Raw genomic sequence first — 19,044 nt, 5'->3', positions numbered from 1 at the left:
ATGAAAGTAAGGTAGGTCAACATGTCCTGACAGGAACGCTGAGCAGGGGTATGACAAATGGAGCCTGCAGAACCATCCAGATCACACCATGTATGAACTTTCCCTTCTCCAAAAAAATCCGCATAGGATTCCTCTTAGGTGGTTAGGGATACGTCCCTCCTCCACCACACACACGAACACACCAAAGGACCTGGAAGTGCCAGACTTAAAACCTGTCCTGGAGGAGACGGGGCGGGAGAAGTGGAGATGGAGAGCGCGGGACGGCGCGGAGCAAGGGGGTCGATACAGCTTTATCTGTCAAGTGTTACACACCGCGTTAACGCATCGCTACTGTAATGAGATTTGTGCTTTAAACGCCACCACGTCGGCACCCCGCTATTTCTACATTTTCATGTTCTGTGCCCCCCCCCCCCCGCCCTCAGCCCTAAGAGGAGGGGAGGTCAGACCATCCTGCTGCCCTCGGACCGCCGATGACATAAAGCCAGGCCTAAAACCCTGAGAAAGCGGGTCAGAGTCCTGCGTCCGCCCTTCCCGCACTCCCTGGCACCTTTTCCTTCTCCTCACAGCTGAGGGGCTTCCCGGGAGGCTCTTCCATCGGGCAGGCGACAGAACGAAAAGAGCAGCCGCCGCCGACCCCAGGCCTGCCGACACCGGGACCCAGTCGTTCCTGGGCCGGGAAGGCGCCCCGAGGTGGAATGGGGAGCCCCCAAACCGCCCTCTCAGTGCACGATCAGCGGACCCACGCGAGCCTGGCGCGCCCTAAACTCCGGCCAATTAAATCCACCGTTCTGCCTGCGCACGCGCAGCCGGAGACAGCCGAGCAGCGGAGCGAGGCCGCCTAAAGGAGAGCCGCGCTGTCGATGAGACCCAGAGGTCCACCTAGAGCGGAAGTGGAGGAGCGGCCGGAAGTAGCCGGAATCTCGGAGAGACTGACCGACTGACTCTGACAGGAGCCGGGTCTGAGGGAAGGAGGCGGCGGCCATGGAGTTGGGCGAGCTGCTTTACAACAAGTCCGAGTACATCGAGACGGTGCGCGTGTCCAGATAGCTACCCTCCTTTTCCCAAGCCCGCGTCCCTTTGAGGCCCGGTCGGCGGCCCCAAGCTGACCCTACCCCACCATCCTGGTCCCTTTGGCCGTTAGTTCCGGAGTAACTGGCGACGCTCCCTGTACGGTCTGGCTTTGCTCTTTACTCCGGGCATGGCTAGTCTAGGCTTTTTGTATTTATTCTTGCTTGTCTCATAGGGATAAATTGCTTTTAGGAGGGTAGGGCAACTCCCATCCTGTTAATAGGAATTACAGCTCGGGCTTCTGGTCCTTTTACACTGCCTTTTGTAATCTGTTAACTTGTGCTAAAAACGATGAGGTTCTTTTTGAGGGGGCGGAGGACGGAGTCTCGCTCTGTCGCCCGGGCTGGAGTGCAGTGACGCGGTCTCGGCTCACTGCGACCTCCGCCTCCCGGGTTCAAGTGATTCTCCTGCTTCAGCCTCCCGAGTAACTGGGATTACAGGTGCCTGCCACAACGCCCGGGTAATTTATATAGTTTTAGTAGAGACGGGGTTTCACCATGTTGGCCATGCTGGTCCCGAACTCCTGACCTCAGGTGATCCACCCACCTGGGCTTCCCAAAGTGCTGGGATTACAGGCGTGAGCCACCGCGCCCTGCCGATTTGGTTCTTTATGATCAGCACATGATATGTTTGTAAAATCCTGGAAGCAGGGCAGGTGGTCAATTAACATTACTATTTTTTGGTTTTCGTGTGTTTTTTATTTTATTTTTTCCGAAACGGAGTCTCACTTTTTTGCCCAGTAGTAGCGCGATCTCGGCTCACTGAAACCTCCGTTTCTCAGGTTCAAGCGATTCTCCTGCCTCAGCCTCCTGAGTAGCTGGGATTACAGGTGCCTGCCATCGTGCCCGGCTAATTTTTTGTATTTTTTAGTAGAGACGGGTTTTACCATATTGGCCCGGCTGGTCTTGAACTCCTGAGCTTGTGATTTGTCTGCCTCCGCCTGCCAAAGAGCTGGAATTATAGGCGTGAGCCACCGCGCCCGGCCAACATTACTATTGTTATTTTGGCTTTCTTTGCATGCTCACAACTCTGATATTCATAAAGTCATTATACTCGTTTTGAGGCTATAAAGCTTAAGAAGTGAGACTTGAATCCACATCTGTCTAATGCCACTAAGCTATACACATTCAAATTCTGGGTTCATTTCTTGAGTCCCTAGTTTCCTTTTTTTGTTTGTTTGTTTTTTGTTTTTGTGTTTTGTTTTTTGTTTTTTTGAGACGGAGTTTTGCTCTTGTCACCCAGGCTGGAGTGCAATGGCGCGATCTCGGCTCACTGCAACCTCCGCCTCCTGGGTTCAGGCAATTCTCCTGCCTCAGCCTCCTGAGTAGCTGGGATTACAGGCACGCGCCACCATGCCCAGCTAATTTTTTGTATTTTTAGTAGAGACGGGGTTTCACTATGTTGACCAGGTTGCTCTCGATCTCTCGACCTTGTGATCCACCCGCCTCGGCCTCCCAAAGTGCTGGGATTACAGGCTTGAGCCACCGCACCCGCCCCCCCCCCCTTTTTTTTTTTTTTTTTTTTGAGAGAAGGTCTCAACTCTATTGCCCAGGCTGGTCTTGAACTCCTGGCCTCAAGGGATCCACCTGCCTCAGCTTCTCAAAGTGCTGAGATTACAGGTATGAGCCACCACGCTCAGCCATAGTTTCCTCATCCATCGTTGCATTTTTGATATCCTGGACTCACTCTGTCATGGACAGCACCCCACTTTAAGTTTTTTCCTCTCAAATATGAGCTTTCTTGACAGAAACCTTTAGTCCAGAAACCCAGTAAGTTTGCTCACCCAAGTTTCCTATTGTTTTCTTTTAGGCATCTGGGAACAAAGTCAGTCGCCAGTCGGTGTTGTGTGGAAGCCAGAACATCGTTCTCAATGGCAAGGTAAGGGACAAAGCCAGCTCCAGGCTACAAACCCCTTAGTTTGCTTTCTGCTAATTATCGTATTAGCAGGGCAGATAAAATGTTGCCATATCTCCCATTTATTGTTGTGTATTTTCAATTCTCTTGTTTTCAAATTTTTTATTCTCTCAGTTGAATCTCCTTTCTTTTCTTTTTTTGTTTTTGAGACAAAGTCTCACTCTGTCACCCAGGCTGGTGTGTAGTGGCCCCATCTCAGGTCACTGCAACCTCTGCCTTCTAATTTCAACCAGTTCTCCTGCCTCAGCCTCCCGAGTAGCTGTGATACAGGCACCTGCCACCAAGCCCAGCTAATATTTTGAACTTTTAGTAGAGACGGGGTTTCACCATGTTGGCCAGGCTGGTCTCGAATTTCTGCCCTCAAGTAATCCACCCACCTTCACCTCCCAGAGTGTTGGGATACAGGCGTGAGCCACTGCGCCCGGCCTAAGTAAGATCTCTTGGATGCAAAAAGGTTCAGTAAGAGACAGCAGAAAGCCTTTTTCTCTTTATTCCAGAAACAAAATACAATGGTACCTAGAAGCAACATTATTGTACGATATTACAGTGTACATTAAACTACTGGACACAAAGTGTAATCGGTGATGAAATATTTGAAGATAAAAACTAAATAATACTCAAACTTATCTGTTTAGTAATAATAATTCACTGTTAACTGAAATTCTTAAAAACGAATGTGAGAATTGGAAAAGATATTAAAGTATAAGACAGATATGCATAGGGGAATCTGAAAGGTTGAGAATCTTGTAATCAAAATAAATTTGAATAGCAAAGAGAAGAGTATAAACTGGGAAGAAAATATCACAAGGTATATTTGAGCTTGGCAAACAGTGAAGTTCACAGTTATTTTCCTGCTATCTGGAACACTCAATTTTGAAAATAATTTTTCTTTAAATGTTACTTGTCTGACTTCCAGAAGGAAAATAGTCTCATTATAACCAAGAGATCACAAATATTTTCAGTAGAAGCACAATTAGCCTTCATTAAGCCTGTCATACCAAGGAATTAAGTGAAAAAGAAATATAATTCAGTAATTGCTGCCCAGAGATGATATTTCTTTTCTTTTCTTTTTTTCCTTTTTTTGAGACAGAGTTTCACTCTGTCACCCAGGCTGGAGTGCAATGGCTCAATCTCAGCTCACTGTAACCTCTGCCTCCCAGGTTCACGTGATTTTGTCTCAGCCTCCCAAGTAGCTGGGACAATAGGCGTGTGCCACCACACCTGGCTAATTTTTGTATTTTTAGTAGAGATGGGGTTTCACCATGTTGGCCAGGCAGGTCTCAACTCCTAACCTCAGGTAATCCATCTGCTTCAGCCTCCCCAGGTGCTGGGATTACAGGTGTGAGCCACTGGGCCCAGCCCCAGATTTTTTTTTTTTTTTTCACAGTGAACTATATATAACAAAAGTTGCCATTTTAATAATTTTAAAAAAAATTTTATTCTTTGAGACAGTCACCCAGGCTGGAATGCAGTGGCACAATCTCAGTTTACTGTAACCTCCACCTCCCAGGTTCAAGTGATTCTCTTGCCTCAGCCTTCTGAGTAGCTGGGATTACAGGCGGTCACCACCATGCTAGAGATGGGGTTTGCTGTACTGGCCAGGCTAGTATTGAACTCCTGACCTCAGGTGATCTGCCTGTCTTGCCCTCCCAGAGTAGTGGGATTACAGGCATGAACCACCGCACTTGGCTTACTATAATAAGTTTTTAATTACAAATTATGAGTCCTCCATGTTTGTTCTTTTGTAATATTGTTTTGTCTACTGAGGGCTCTTTCCGCCTTCCAGGTTCAAGCAATTGTCCTGCCTCAGCCTCCCCAGTACCTGGGATTACAGGTATGCCCCACCACGCCTGGCTAATTCTTGTGTTTTTAGTGGCAACGGGGTTTCACCATGTTGGCCAGGCTGGTCTTGAACTCCTGACCTCAGGTGATCTGCCCACCTCGGCCTCCCAAAGTTCTGGGATCATAAGCATGAGCCACCATGCCTGGCTGCCCTTTGCTTTTTAAAGATGTTTACTTTGGCAGTATTTTGTGTATACAAAAGAATATATGTGACACATGTTATAAAGCATAAAATTAACACCAGTGAACCCAATACTCAGCTGAAGAATTAGAATGTAATTGGTATACAGTAAGTCCTATTTTTATGTTCCTCCCCATTCCTGTTTTTGCCTCCCTGCAAGAGGAAACCACTGTCCTGATTTTGTGTCTTATAAATTCTTTGTTATTTAAACGAATTTTCCACATATCCCTAAATAATATATATTGTTTAACTTTCTTGGTTTTCTATGGCTTATTTTTATTTTAAAAATCTTTATTTTATTTATTTGTTTTTTGAGACAGGGTCTCATTTTGTTGCCCAAGTTAGAGCACAGTGGCACAATCACAGATCACTGCAGCCTCGACCTTCCAGGCCAGGCTCAGGTGAACCTCCTACCTCAGCTTCCTGAGTAGCTTGGACTACGGGCATGCACCACCTTTTTTTTTTTTTTTTTTTTTTTTGAGAGAGAGAGTCTCACTGTGTCGCCCAGGCTGGAGTGCAGTGGCATGATCTCGGTTCACTGCAACCTCGGTGTCCTTGGTTCAAGTGATGCTCATCCTTCTTCATTCAGTCTCCTGAATAGATGGGATTACAGGTGCACACCACCATGTCTGGCTAATTTTTGTATTTTTAGTAGAAATGGGGCTTCATCATGTTGACCAGGCTGTGTTGCTAATTTTTAAAAATTGCTTTGTCTTACAGACCATTGTGATGAATGACTGTATTATCCGAGGGGATCTGGCAAACGTAAGAGTTGGGCGCCATTGTGTTGTGAAAAGTCGTAGTGTCATAAGGCCACCATTCAAGAAATTCAGCAAAGGGTATGTAATTTAATTACTTTGTTTAGGTCTTGGGCAAGAAGCTGCCACTTGTGGTGTGGTCCATGTGTTGAGTTGTGGTACGATGAGTAGGTCTGTCCCGTTGTTTGAAGTACTGAGTAAGAGTTTACCATAATGAACGCAACTCTGCTGGTGATGGTCTCAGTCTGGTTGATGATTGGGTTGCCATAAACAGAATCTGCTTATCCTCTGGCGAAAGCAGAGGGTTTCTGATCAAACAGATTGGCATATATAATGGGATCTAAGAGTAGGAAAAGGAGGAAGCCACGCCTCACAAAGGACCGGAACCTGGAATTGGACAGCTAGCTGGAATCAAGACTGTTTTGTGTATGTACACCTCTCTGTATCTGAGATTGCATTTTTTCTTCTATACTGCCCTTCTTTCTGCATTTCTACTTTCCTTTTCTCTCTCACAGATACCTGCCCCATTTGTTCATGGAGCCTACCTTGCTGACTCAGCCTGAATTTATGTCATTTCTCCATTTAGGCTTCCAGCAGACACCAACCAGAGTTCTTATGTCTTATTTCTAAACTTCTGAGAGAAAGAATCTGATTGGCTCACCTTAAGCACCCCTGATCTGAATGGCTTTGACCCAGAGGGCTAAGTCATGTCAGGTCCACTGATCCTTCAGTGGGAATAATGACTGTCCAAGAAAGGCCATGAACAGAGCAGGCAAACTGACCGCCGTAGCTGATATGGTGCTAAAGTATTCTTTTTACCTCTTTGCCGCTATCCTCCTTGGCTAATTGCCCTCCTGGCACCCATCTGTATTTCAGCCAATAAGTCAGCAAGCATTTATTGAGTACCTTCCTCATGCCCACAATTGGGTTGTAAGCTGAGAATATATAAAAATAGACAAAATAAAGTTCCTGCCTCAAGGTTCCCAAAGTCTAGTGGTAGAAACAATTAACATAATCAGATAGTGACATGTGACAGCTACTATATGATGTGATATACCTGTCACAGGGGTATCAAACTTGGAATTTTTAATTTAAAATCAAAATTAAAGAACTGTCAGTACTGCTACAGATGGTGATGAGATCAAAGAATGCATTGCCACACAAGAGGAACAGACCAAAAATACTAATGGACCAAAATACAGATGGGCCAAAAATACTAATTAAGGAAGATTTAAATAAATTATAGGTTCATAGAGGACAGATATTGTCTCTGAAAAGAAATTCCAGACAGAATAGAATGGAATTGAAAGGAGCTAATGAACATCTAGTTCTTTATATTCATTCCAGTCCAAATACATCCCCTGGTATAGCAACTGCATATGAATGTGATCACAGAACCGCCGTCAGTGACATTTGAGAAACCCTAGAGAATGGGATGGGAATGATGTCAGATATCTGGGGAAAGCCTGCCTACTCCTACTCAAAGTCAATTAAGTTTTTCCTAAAGCTGTGGACTAGGAAAGGTCTCCTTGTTATATATGCTCATAACTTGATATTATGTTTCTGTAGCCCTTATCATAGTTGTCACTACTCATTATTTAATCTCTTTTCTTGATTGTAAGCTGCCCATGGAGAGGGTTGTGTCTCTTTTGTCACTCTTATATCCCTAATTTCTAGCATTGAGTCTGGCACATAGTAGGCCCTCAGTGAAATCTGTGAATGAATAAATTTTTAGAATGCCGAATGTGGAATTTATAACTCATGAACCTAAAGCCAATCCCCTGGAACATTATAGGGCAGGTTACTAAAAATGTGATCTGTGACCATTTTCAAAGGAAGTGGGAATGAACATTCATTGATTTTTATTTGGTACCTGTTCTTTTAGCTTTGAAGATCTTGCTCCTCCTGCCTTGCTTTTTCCTTGCATATTTCTTTGGTGTAATATTTCAATTTTGAGCTAGTAATTGCATTCATTTTCTTCAACCTGGTAGAATTTTTCTAACCCGAGGTTTCTTTCCTTGCTGGGAACAGCCTTATTAACATGTTAAAGTTCAGATTATGATCTGTAGTTCTATAAATCTTGACCCAAAGTACATCACCTTGACCTTTCTTTGTTCATCTTCTTTTCTTCCTCTAGTGTTGCATTCTTTCCTTTACATATTGGGGACCATGTCTTTATTGAGGAAGATTGTGTGGTCAATGCAGCTCAGATTGGTTCCTACGTTCATGTTGGCAAGAACTGTGTGATTGTAAGTATGATGACTTGCTGTTGAAGCAGCCTCACCTTCCCTCCAGCTCCCATCACTCACATCAGTGGGACTCTTTCTGTGACCAAGCAGGGTAGCAGTACTTTCCAGTCTTCCCAAAGTTGGGTTTTTCTTGACAGATTTCGAATTTTTTTCAACCAGGCACAGTGGCTCATGCCTGTAATCCCAGCTCTTTGGAAGGTCAAGCCCAGCGGATCACTTGAGGTCAGGAGTTTGAGGCCAGCCTGGCCAACATGGCAAAACCCTGTCACAACAAAAATACAAAACTTAGCTGGGCATGGTGGCAGATTCCTGTAGTCCCATCTACTCAGGAGGGTGAGGCAGGAGAATGTTTTCAACCCAGGAGGTGGAGGTTACAATGAGCCAAGATTGCACCACTGCCCTCCAGCCTGGGTAGCAAAGCGAGACACTGTCTCCAAAAAAAAAAAAAAATGATTTGGCATATTTTCTAGACATTAATATTGGCAAGCCTTTGGCAAGCCTCTACTCTATGATGTTAAACTCTTTTTTTTTGATGATTTCATTTAATCCTCGCAACCATTCAAGGGTGTGAGGTCTTATCCCTGTTTGCAGATACAAAGATTGAGGAACTTAAATATTAAAGGATTTGGGGCCAAGTGTGATGGTTGTTGCCTGTAATCCTAGCACTTTGGGAGGCCAAGGCAGGAAATCCATTGAGCCCAGGAATTTAAGACCAGCCTGGGCAACAAAGCAAGACCCTGTCTCTTAAAAAAACAAAAGTTAAGGGATTTTATAGGGCTAGAAAGTGATAGACTAGGATTTAAACCCATCTGCAGGTAATTCAGGGTGCAAGTGGGCCCTTTGCTCAGCAGAATCTTTAGGACCCTGATCCATTGTAGCCTAGGAATCGGTTGATTTAACCCAACTGAGGAGGTGGAGGTTGCATTGAGCGGAGATCATCCCACTGCACTCCAGCCTGGGCAACAGAGTGAGACTTTGTCTCAAAAAAAAAAAAAGAAGTGGTTTCAGCTTTTATCTCCTCAGCTATTACCAGTGCATTTCATACCTAAGAAATACCTACATTTAAAATGTTTAATTTGATTAATCAGTCTATCCAGACAGCTTCTGAAACCCAGCCAAGCATCATTTCTCTTAAGTGGGCAAAATGGCCAACCAGTGGACAGAACAGGTGCCTTCAGGATGCATGGTGGCTGGTGTACTCAGTGAAAATATTCTGTCAACTGGTCTTCTTTTCCAGGGCCCTTTGTGGATCCTTCCATGGGACTATATCATGCCTTATGCAGCATGTTGGGTGCTCTTTTACTCAGTGCCTCATGAATTTAGTCTGAGTTAGTGTTTACTAGTAGGGGCTTAGGCATGACAGGAATTCTTTGGGATTATGTTAACTTGAAGTCACCAGGGCAGATAGTTGCTATATTTTTTAAATTGCCACTAGCAGGTAACCCATGGAAGAGAACTTTCCAAAGAGGAATTAAGAATGAATAATCCAGCCGGGCGCGGTGGCTAAAGCCTGTAATCCCAGCACTTTGGGAGGCCGAGGCGGGTGGATCACGAGGTCAACAGATCGAGACCATCCCGGTCAACATGGTGAAACCTCATCTCTACTAAAAATACAAAAAATCAGCTGGGCATGGTGGCGCGTGCCTGTAATCCCAGCTACTCAGGAGGCTGAGGTAGGAGAATTGCCTGAACCCAGGAGGCGGAGGTTGCGGTGAGCCGAGATCGTGCCATTGCACTCCAGCCTGGGTAACAAAAGTGAAACTTCGTCTCAAAAAAAAATAAAAATAAAAATAAAAATAAATAAATAAATAAATAAAAATAAATTTTTTAAAAAAGGAAAGAAAAAAAGAATGAATAATCCAAATAGTTGTAATATGCTTTTGAGCCAAAGATGTTGCCAAGTATTATCAGGGCTGTTTTCCACCCAGCTGGAGAGAGATCAGCCACTTGGGAAATTCAGAGCTTGGAGGAACATGCTTTCATAAGAAGTTTATTTAGCAATCTACGTTTTCCTGGAAAAACATATGATTTAAATGTTTAATAGTAGGGAAAAATTTAAACACAACCAAATGAAAGTGTCTTTCATGTTCTTTGCTAAAATCTGAGGTCTGGGCAGGTTAGCATTGTCCTGATATTTGTAAAGATTTCCACATTCTCAGTTAGGTATATTTTTTGATTGTCTAAGCAGGGTACCAGTAAACTAACAGGCCCTGATGTAAATGCAATAAAAAGTGACCAAAACTTTCATTTCGTCAGCAAGGAGTCTGAGGTACAGCTGTAAACTGTACACAGAAGCCCCACTTTTCCCTTAACCCATGAAAGATGAGTCTCTCAGACCTTACTTCCTGCTCTCTAAATGCTGTGGATCATGGCAGAATTGAAAAGTGGTGACAGTGGTTAAAGTCAAGATTGAGGTTCAAACATTCACATGACTCTCACTCACCTGTGGGAGAACAATTGAACTAATAGTTTCATATCCAAATGAATTTGTCAGGATTTTTCCAGTTTGAATTAACAAAGGAACAAACCAACCAACCAACCTGAAGCTGGTGGGTGCAGAGTGGAATGCATAGTGAATATAAACCAAGAGTACAGGAGTAGATCCTAATGTTGTGGCCAAATGTCTCTGGGGTTCAGTCCATGTTGTGAGAATTAGTCTCCATCTCTGTGCTGCTTTCCTCTTGGAGGTTTACTCTCAGGTGGGTTCTTCCTTCATAGAAATAGAATGCCTATTCCAGCCTTCCAGCCTATCCTCTGGAAACCCCAGTGGGAAGTGCTGCTTTCCCCAGCAGTCCCAGCAGAAGCCCTGAGGTTGAGGTCCATCAGACTAACTGGGGTAATATGCTGATTGCCTACACCTGTCGTAGTGTCCAGGGTTGGGGTTTGGTGTTTGGGCTGGGGGGTAAAGTACATGGATGAGATGGGAACTGGGGGGTTACCAAGGAAAATACAGGTTCTGTTACCAGAAGAAAGGGAAATGGATGCTGGACAAGCAGAAGCATAGATGTCCACTAAAACACAGAGAAAATTAAACAGAGCTCATGGAAGTCTGAAATTCACAGTCTGTAATGCCTGAGACATTGTCCTGTCTCTAGCATCCTGCCTTCTTTCACAAATGTACACAAACACAAACTCTCACAACCTTGCTGTTTCCTTCTTGTCAGGTACCACCTGAAGCAGGAAATTGCAACCAAGCCTCTTGTCACTGTCCTTGGCTATTACATGATATAATGAACGGGGAAAATAGAAAGGAGACTTTCTCACACAGTAGGCAAGTCAACTTTTACTCCCATTTCCTGATCTATTTCCTATTAACAAGCTTTTAATTTCAGGGACGCCGATGTGTGTTGAAAGACTGCTGCAAAATTCTTGACAACACAGTATTACCTCCAGAAACTGTGGTCCCACCATTCACTGTCTTCTCAGGCTGCCCAGGTAACCTTGGGTGTTCATTAATTTTAACTTCCTAAAACTCAGTTGTATTTTCCATCATAAAAGGAATGCATACAGTTCTTACCTCTGGCAGTATGTTGATAGAGTTAACTTAGAAATTCACCTGTACAAAGTACCTAGAAATGCAACCTAATATATAGCAAGCATCTGTTTAAATGCATAATTGGGTTCACCAGAAAATAAGGAAATACATACAAAGAGGAAACTAAATCCAAGCTGTAAGATTGCACGGCTTAATGCTGTTGGTTTAAGGGGTGATGGTCATGTTGGGATGGAAATAAAGCCTTGGATTGACACATGGCAGAGAGATCCTCAAATACTCTTAAAGGATCCCCTCTCAAGGAAAAGTTGATGTAGAACCACTCTGCCACCAACACAGGGAATGCACAAGAAAGCATTTCTCGTCTGGCCTGGGCTCTGGGTGGAAAAAGTCTGTCTAGAGAAGTTTAACGATGGGGCTACCCTCACATTGGTCATGGGTTTAATTTATGCATCTCACATGGCTCAGCAATACCTTGGGGATACCTGAGAGGGGCAAATGTTAACATATTATCTCTGGACCTTGACTGATAGAATGCTCACAGGTAAAGCCAATCAGGAGCTTAGAGTTCCAAATTATAAAACATGTGAGGAAACGAAAGTGAAACATGCTTGTTTCAGAAAACTTGGAAAACACTGAAAAGCAGAAGTAAGAAGAAAACTTCATATTCCCTTAGCCCTACCCCAAGACAGTATCATCTTCTCCGTATTGTTTTACACAGCTGAAATCATGTAGCATATACAGAGGCACGTCATAAATTTGCAGATGGAAAATGATATGAAGAGAGAGATTTGACAGTATATGATACCTACCAGTGGGTGGTTAAATTGTTTTTCCAGTTAAAAAATAAATCTCATCTCTCAAATCATTGAATCTGAGTTTTCTAAGATGAACAAAATCATCACTTAGATTCTTTGGGGAGGCATTTGGACATTCTGCCATGTCATGCATCTCTGCTTTTGCAGAGGAGGAAGGAGAGACTTTGTGTAGTAATTTCTCCATATTGGGGTCCTGCTGTGAAAAAATTTAGCTGTTCTTAGCAAGCGCTGGACCAGAACAGCCCCAGCAATTGTTTAAGTAATTGTCAGACGTGCATCTGAACAAGGTGAGAAAGATATTGCCAGAATAATATCTTAATCTCTTGTAACTTCTTCGAGCTCCTTAGAGCTGGGTCTTTTTTTCCCTAGGACTCTTCTCAGGGGAGCTCCCGGAGTGCACTCAGGAGCTGATGATTGACGTCACCAAGAGCTACTACCAGAAGTTTTTGCCCCTGACACAAGTCTAGCATCTCTGCCTCATATCTTGAATTTGCTTGAGCTCTAAAATGAATTTGGGGACACAGTGAGCCAGTCAACACCTACAAAGAGCTCTTATGTCTTCAATATTTACCCCTCCTTCTTTTAAAAAATTTCTTGAGAATTTCTCAATCCTCAAGGCTCTAAGCTCTTAAGAATTTACTAATAGACCATCTGGAGGAGTTATCTTCAAATGCTATGCTTACACCTTATCTATGAACAGTCACTTTGTACCATTATCTGTGGAACACAGAATCATCTGTTCCCAACACTCCAGCCCCTTGGTCCTGTGGATGGCTGGATCCCCCCTGAAACAGACCTGCAGAGCAGCAGCACCCTTTCGGTGTGGAGGTTATGTAGCTGATGTGCTGCTCACAGCCATACGCTGCCCATGCTGAGCGCCTCTCACACAGGTAATGCCCAGCTTTTCTTCTGCTAACACAATTAGCCAGTTGTTGTAATTGCTCATAATGCTGGGAAAAGGTGTTTGTGACTTTTCAGAGCCCAGATTCCTGTTGGCTATTAAAACTTGAAGGGAGGGGTGATTAGTGTTTCTCTCTCTTCTTCCCAAAATGACCTTAGCTGTCCTAGGGTAGTTGGTAAAAGACTTTTTAGCATTTTGACCTAGAGCCTTTGGCTTTCACTAAAAGTGGGGACCTCAGAATCCCAGACTGTACTTTTGCCAAGTGTTAGATATAAGTCTCTCGTGTGGATGCATTAGTCAGGTGGTTACTTCTTGCATCAAGGTATTTATTTCACTGAAGACACTGCATTTGCGAACTCTTGCTCCCTGGCCTAGAACCATTCAGCCTACCCTGTATTTGTCAAAACTCCATAATTTACAACAAAATGTCCATACTTAGAGCCTTTCACATATATACATGAAGGGCTCTTAAAATCAGTTTGTGGGCACAGAGCCCCAGGAGTAAATGAAGTTGCTAGGGTTGTTCTTACCATCTCCTTCTGGCCAGTAGCACAACCTTCCTGGTACTGCTGTGACCTCGTAGCTTAGAAGGAAGATTTAGAGGTAAGGGGCTGAGAAGGTTGGCTTTGGTTAATACTCTGATCTGTAAGTGAGTAGGGCAGAACAGTTCAGCCTTGTAGGTTAGAATTTAGCAGTAACTATCCTGACTTAATATTCAGTTGTGGGGTTTGTGAAACAAAACAGCCGTTTATAATCATTTCCACTAGTTCCAACTAGAACTCCTTTCTGGTTTGTCATTTTTTTTTTTTATAACTTTCTAGTTTGTCATTTTTTTATAAATACATAACTCAGAGAAGATGGAATTTTATTTTTCTCTCCCCTAACAGTGCAGAGATAGTCAGCTGGTCCAGGCCAGGCAGGTGGCTGGTCCATGATATCATCAGGCACACAGGTTCCTACTGTCTTGCCATGTGTCCACAGTTAGCAACAAGGTAGGCTATAAATTTAGTTTCTACTTGGGCAGCCAAAACTCTGGAAGGAGATTGTGCTAGTAAGGGAGCTGGGGAAGAATGGCCATTGGGAGACAGGCAGACACAGCCAGGCCTCTGTGTTGGCTTCCTTTCCTCCTGCTGCACATGAGCCTTCTCTGTGTATTTGGGGCCATGACAGCTGACAGCTCCAGACCTGCATCCTAGCATCATGGGAGCCCTGAATGAGAGGTTTCTTCCCTTCCAGTTCTAATTCGGAAACTCACAAAGTTCTCAGTGGTTTGTTAGTCCTATGTCCTCTTGGATCAGTCTCTGTGGCCATGCATGTTTGGCCACATGATTAATCCAGTCTGGGTCATGACCTTTTCTTCATCCAAAATAAGGTGCTGGGAAGACAAAAACAATAGCTACCACAAACAATAGGAGTTTATAATTATGTGCTGACGTATTCAAAGATGTGTTGACAGTTGTGAGTGTGTATCCTAGGAAAGGCCAGCTGGAGTCTGTCTCCGTGGTGGTTCTCACCCCAGGGACCTAGGCACAGTCTGTCACACACAATTACTTTTGTAACCCTAGAGAAGAAAATCTTGTCCTCAGAATACTTGGAGAAGAACAGCCAGAGGGGAAAGACCTTGATTGGGACTCTTTCCAATTTACTTGGGGCAGAGGGAATTTAATGGCTCATGTAGCTGAAAAGGCTGGGCTAGATTGGGCTTCAGACTGCATCCCAGGACCCCAAACAGGGATCTGTCTCTTCGACTGTCAACTCTGCTTTCATGTGAGTTGGCTTTATTCTCGGGCTTCACGGTGTGGCCAGTTGTTGATAAAAAGAGCTCCCCTTTGCTGACAGAACTGCTGGATTTGGTTCTCATTGGCCCAGACGAGGAAGGTATCCAGACTTAAGTCATCATTGTGGCCAGGAAGATGGAATACGCCAAGTGGACAGGCCTGGCATGTACCCACAGAGACTGAGAGTTGCTGCTGGTGGTTGTGGTGGCAGGTATTACCTGAAGAAGGGATGAATGGGTGCTGGGCAGGAAAAAGCATCAGCTGTTTAGTTCAGGCCTCTCCTCTTTTCCTGGTATCTTCACTTTGCTCCCTCTCCCTGCTGTCCCTTACCCTCTGGCTAGTCTCTCATTACTCCTGGTCTTGGGGAGGTACCTTCTGAGGATACTCTGTGGGGTTACCTGAGCCTGGATTACAGGCAGAGGGAGGATGTTTCCTGGCCAAAGTGGGTGTTCAATAAAGAACCATTTGGAGATGGTCTTCTGTCTGGAACTGCTTCCTTTTTATTTTTTTCCCCCGATGAGCTGACTGGGCTGTGGAACCGCTTCCTTATGGTCCCCATAGCACCTTACAGAGGGGCCCTTGTCAATAGAGTTTTAGTTATTCACCTATGTTCTTGTCTGAGCCCTCACTAGCTGTGAGCTCCTGAGGAGTCAGGCCTGAGTCTGTGGGTCATCCAACACATCCTTAATAGAGTGATGGGATGTGACCACCCGGACCTCCCACCTCACACACCCCGCCAGCATGCCTCAGACCCTACTCCAGCTTCAGTTAAGTCTCACGTTACAGGATCCCTGGTGCAGGGAACAAAGGTAAATGATTGTCAAGTGAGCCTCCCATTGACTGATTCTGTTTTACATGGCCGCACAGAGCCCTTAATGGTTGTTTGGGGTTGGTGGTGGCTTCTGTATTAGTCACTTCTGAATGAATCAGTTCCCTCAGGATCTGAGGCCACAGTTCCTTTCTTAGTCACTGACCCATCTGAATGCTGGCAAACTTGAAATTAATCAGACAGATATTGTTCCTAGTTAACATGTCCTTGGAAGCTTCTCAGCTATGAAGAAGAGGTCCTGGTGGCTAGGGAGTCCTTTCTCCGTATCCCGTTCTGTCCAGTGAGAGCCCAGAGGGTGCTTTCAAGCCACGTTCTGGCTGGCTTCAGCTATTCTGAAAAAAATTGGCATCTGACAACCTGGATGGTTACTGTAGGTAGTCAAATTCAGCTGGCTGCTCTCCTTGGGGTTAGCTTCTGTGGAGCTGCGGGATCCCTGAAATGATACTGGCAGTGTTGGGACAGCATATCCAAAGGCCTGGTGTTTTCAGAACTGGTCTCAGCAAAATGTCATGCCAACTTCTGTAGTTCCCGTAAGTACATGATAACTGAAACACTTCAAGAGGCCCCCAGCAATGGGGTTGTGCTTTTTGTAGAATGTGTTTGCTGCCATTTAGGGGTGAGAAGGTGGGCCCCTCCCATATGCTGCACAGAGAAAAGAGCACCATCACTTACTCATTTAACAGATGCTTTCTGAGCCACTACTGAGCACCAAGCACTTCCTAGGTCCTGGGGATTCAGTGGACACTAAGATGGGAGCCAGTTCTTGCCCATAGGCATCTCACAGCTTAGTGAGGGAGAAAGCCAAGGAATCAAACAAAACACAGAGAGTTCTTTGAAGAGGGTCTGAGGGGCCCATTTTGAGAGCCATCAGTGATAAGGAGTGAGTGCTAGAGTTAGGGTGATCAAATCCCAGCCTGCTATTGCCTAGCCTTGTAACTTTGAGCAAGTTATCTTCGTGGAACCTCAGGTTTCTCATACATAAAACAGGGAGGTTGGATAGGGTTATTATGAGGATTGAAATGCATTAATACTTGTAAAGCATAAGTACTGGCTCAAGGTCAGCACTCGATAAGTGGTAGTTATACCTACTTTTATTAGGAAGTGATACACCTTGAGCAAAACCCCTTAGAGTATAAGGCATAGCATTCTTACATATTTTAAAAATTTAAAATAAAAACATCTTGACCTGTATAATCAGTCCACCACAAACAAGAGATAGAGAAATTACCCTTCCTTGTTATCTATGAGGTGCAAACATTTAATCCTCCCAGCTGTCAAAAAAGGGATTTTCACAGCCTGTATTACAGTGGAGGAAACTGCTGTTCAGAGAGGTTAAGTAAATTTGCCTCGTAGTGACACACCTAATAAATGGATGAGCTGTAATCAAGACAAGCTCTTACTTGGCTGCAAAGTCCATGTTTTATGCAGCTCCTCCTTTATCTTGGCCTCCAAGGCAGCTGGCTCTGAACACTACCCTTGCAGCCCAGTCAGCCAATCCCTTGCTCTCCTGAAGTTTTTGCTGGCGAGCTGGCACAGGACATCTTGCTTCCCTGAAAACAGTACTTGGACTTTTTTGTATCTTCACATACATTGGGCATTGGGCCAATGGGTCATGCAGATGAAAATCATCCAAGAAAAGAGACACAGGAGTGAAATTCACACCCTTTCTGGCTTTCAGACCATGGGTCTGACCATTAGCCCGCGGCGTTTCTTGGCTGTACCGACCTGTGCCTTTTCAGCTACATTCATCTCAATTGGTGGTGTCTGCTGGCTGCTCTTTCTCATTTCCCACAGGAGCAGTAAGAGCCTAAGGAAGAGTAGGGTCAGAGGAGTCAAGGAGAATGAGGAAATAAGAGAGCCCCAGGCATTGGAAAGGCCTGTCAGAGACCCCGAGCTTTCTGGGAACTGGTACAGGTTCTTTTTATTTCAATAACAACAGCCACAACTATCAAAACCACATGCCTGTACTATTTGGAGTGCTGTCCTTGCAGAATCTCTTTACAAGAACCTGAAGAAATAGGCACATCATCTCCTGAATAGAATCCTAGGAAATGGGCACTATAGTGGGCACTTTATCTCCATTTTATAGACAAGGAAATTAAGGCACGGAGAGGTTAAGTACTTTCCCAAGGTCATACAGCTAGTGAGTGAGGAGTTCTTTAGTCTGTGAGTTTAACTGATAGATCATACTGCGTTTTTTCACGGAGGAAGCAAGCAAGTGAAAATGAGTCTGGGATTTAGGGCTTGCCAGACAAGTCCCAAGACTTGGGTTGGAATTCTAGTTTTGCCACCTGCTGGCTATAAACCTTGGGTAAGTAACCCAAGGTAAACGAGATCATCTTTGTAAAACTCCTAGCCCTGTGCCTTGCACATAGTAAATGCTCAATAAGGGTTCACTGTTAGTATTATTGTTACTGATAACATACAAATATATTGTATTAACGGGCTGTAATTGCAACTGTATAAAACAAATTCCATGTTGACAAGGACTAAAAGGGAATATGAGGACATGGAAACAGCTATGAAAGGAGATAAGATAATTAGGTGCATTTTCTTCAGTATATCATTTTTTAAACTTTCTTTTATTTTTTATTTTATTTTATTTTTCTTTTTTTTAACCCACCTAATTTTTAAGTAGACAGTTTCATATTTGTTTATTTTTTAAATAGAGACCGGGTTTTACCCTGTTGCCCAGACTAGTCTTAAACTCCTGGGCTCAAGCCATCTTGGCCTACCAAAGTGCTGGGATTACACGCATAAGTCATTGTGCCCCGCCATTTTTTAGTAAACGTTTCTAATCAAACAAGTAAAACATACATGCAGTGGGTGCTCAGCAGGCCTTGAGTGTATGAATGAAAACTATTCCAACTTGTTTTTATTGGTTGATTTAATTGCTTAAAAACCATACCTTAGCTGGGCACAGTGGCATGCGCCTGTAGTCCCAGCTACTCATCTCTTAAATAAAAAAGTTTTATGCTTGTTAATTTCATAAATGCTAGAGGGATCACCCCAATAAAATAAAGCTACTCAAAAATAAAATATGAAAGGTGTTAGTGGGGTACAGCTTACTAGTTTTTTGCCACTAGTGGATAGGTTGGAATTTAAATTCTTCAGATATTGGAACCAGAACAATTCTGTAACTGATGACTTTTGCTATGATTTGTGCCTATTGGAGCCTCTGGAAAGAGGAAGACAACATGGAAAGAGAAGCAA

At 44.1% G+C, this 19,044-nt stretch overlaps 2 protein-coding genes across 2 annotated transcripts in view; one reads left to right on the top strand and one right to left on the bottom strand.

Annotated features, from left to right (window-relative positions):
* PALB2 (partner and localizer of BRCA2) overlaps positions 1-779 on the bottom strand; it is a 33,824-nt gene extending 33,045 nt beyond the window's left edge. Inside the window, exon 1 of the mRNA XM_003930191.4 lies at positions 548-779. Coding sequence (XP_003930240.3) covers positions 548-595 — 48 coding nt within the window. The 5' untranslated portion in view covers positions 596-779. The remainder of the gene's footprint in view (positions 1-547) is intronic.
* Positions 780-871: 92 nt separating this feature from the next.
* Positions 872-15,491, top strand: DCTN5 (dynactin subunit 5). Its single transcript, XM_003930198.3, has 6 exons — positions 872-1,029; positions 2,878-2,946; positions 5,726-5,844; positions 7,901-8,012; positions 11,345-11,447; positions 12,693-15,491. Exons 1-6 carry the CDS (start codon positions 982-984, stop codon positions 12,788-12,790), a joined length of 549 nt encoding a protein of 182 aa, XP_003930247.1. The 5' UTR covers positions 872-981; the 3' UTR covers positions 12,791-15,491.
* The last annotated feature ends 3,553 nt before the right edge of the window (positions 15,492-19,044 follow it).

This window comes from Saimiri boliviensis, chromosome 12 (genome assembly GCF_048565385.1).
Source record: "Saimiri boliviensis isolate mSaiBol1 chromosome 12, mSaiBol1.pri, whole genome shotgun sequence".
NCBI classification, from domain to species: Eukaryota; Metazoa; Chordata; class Mammalia; order Primates; family Cebidae; genus Saimiri; species Saimiri boliviensis.
The sequence above is the reverse complement of the archived record's forward strand: the minus strand, read 5'-3'. Positions and strand labels throughout refer to the sequence as shown.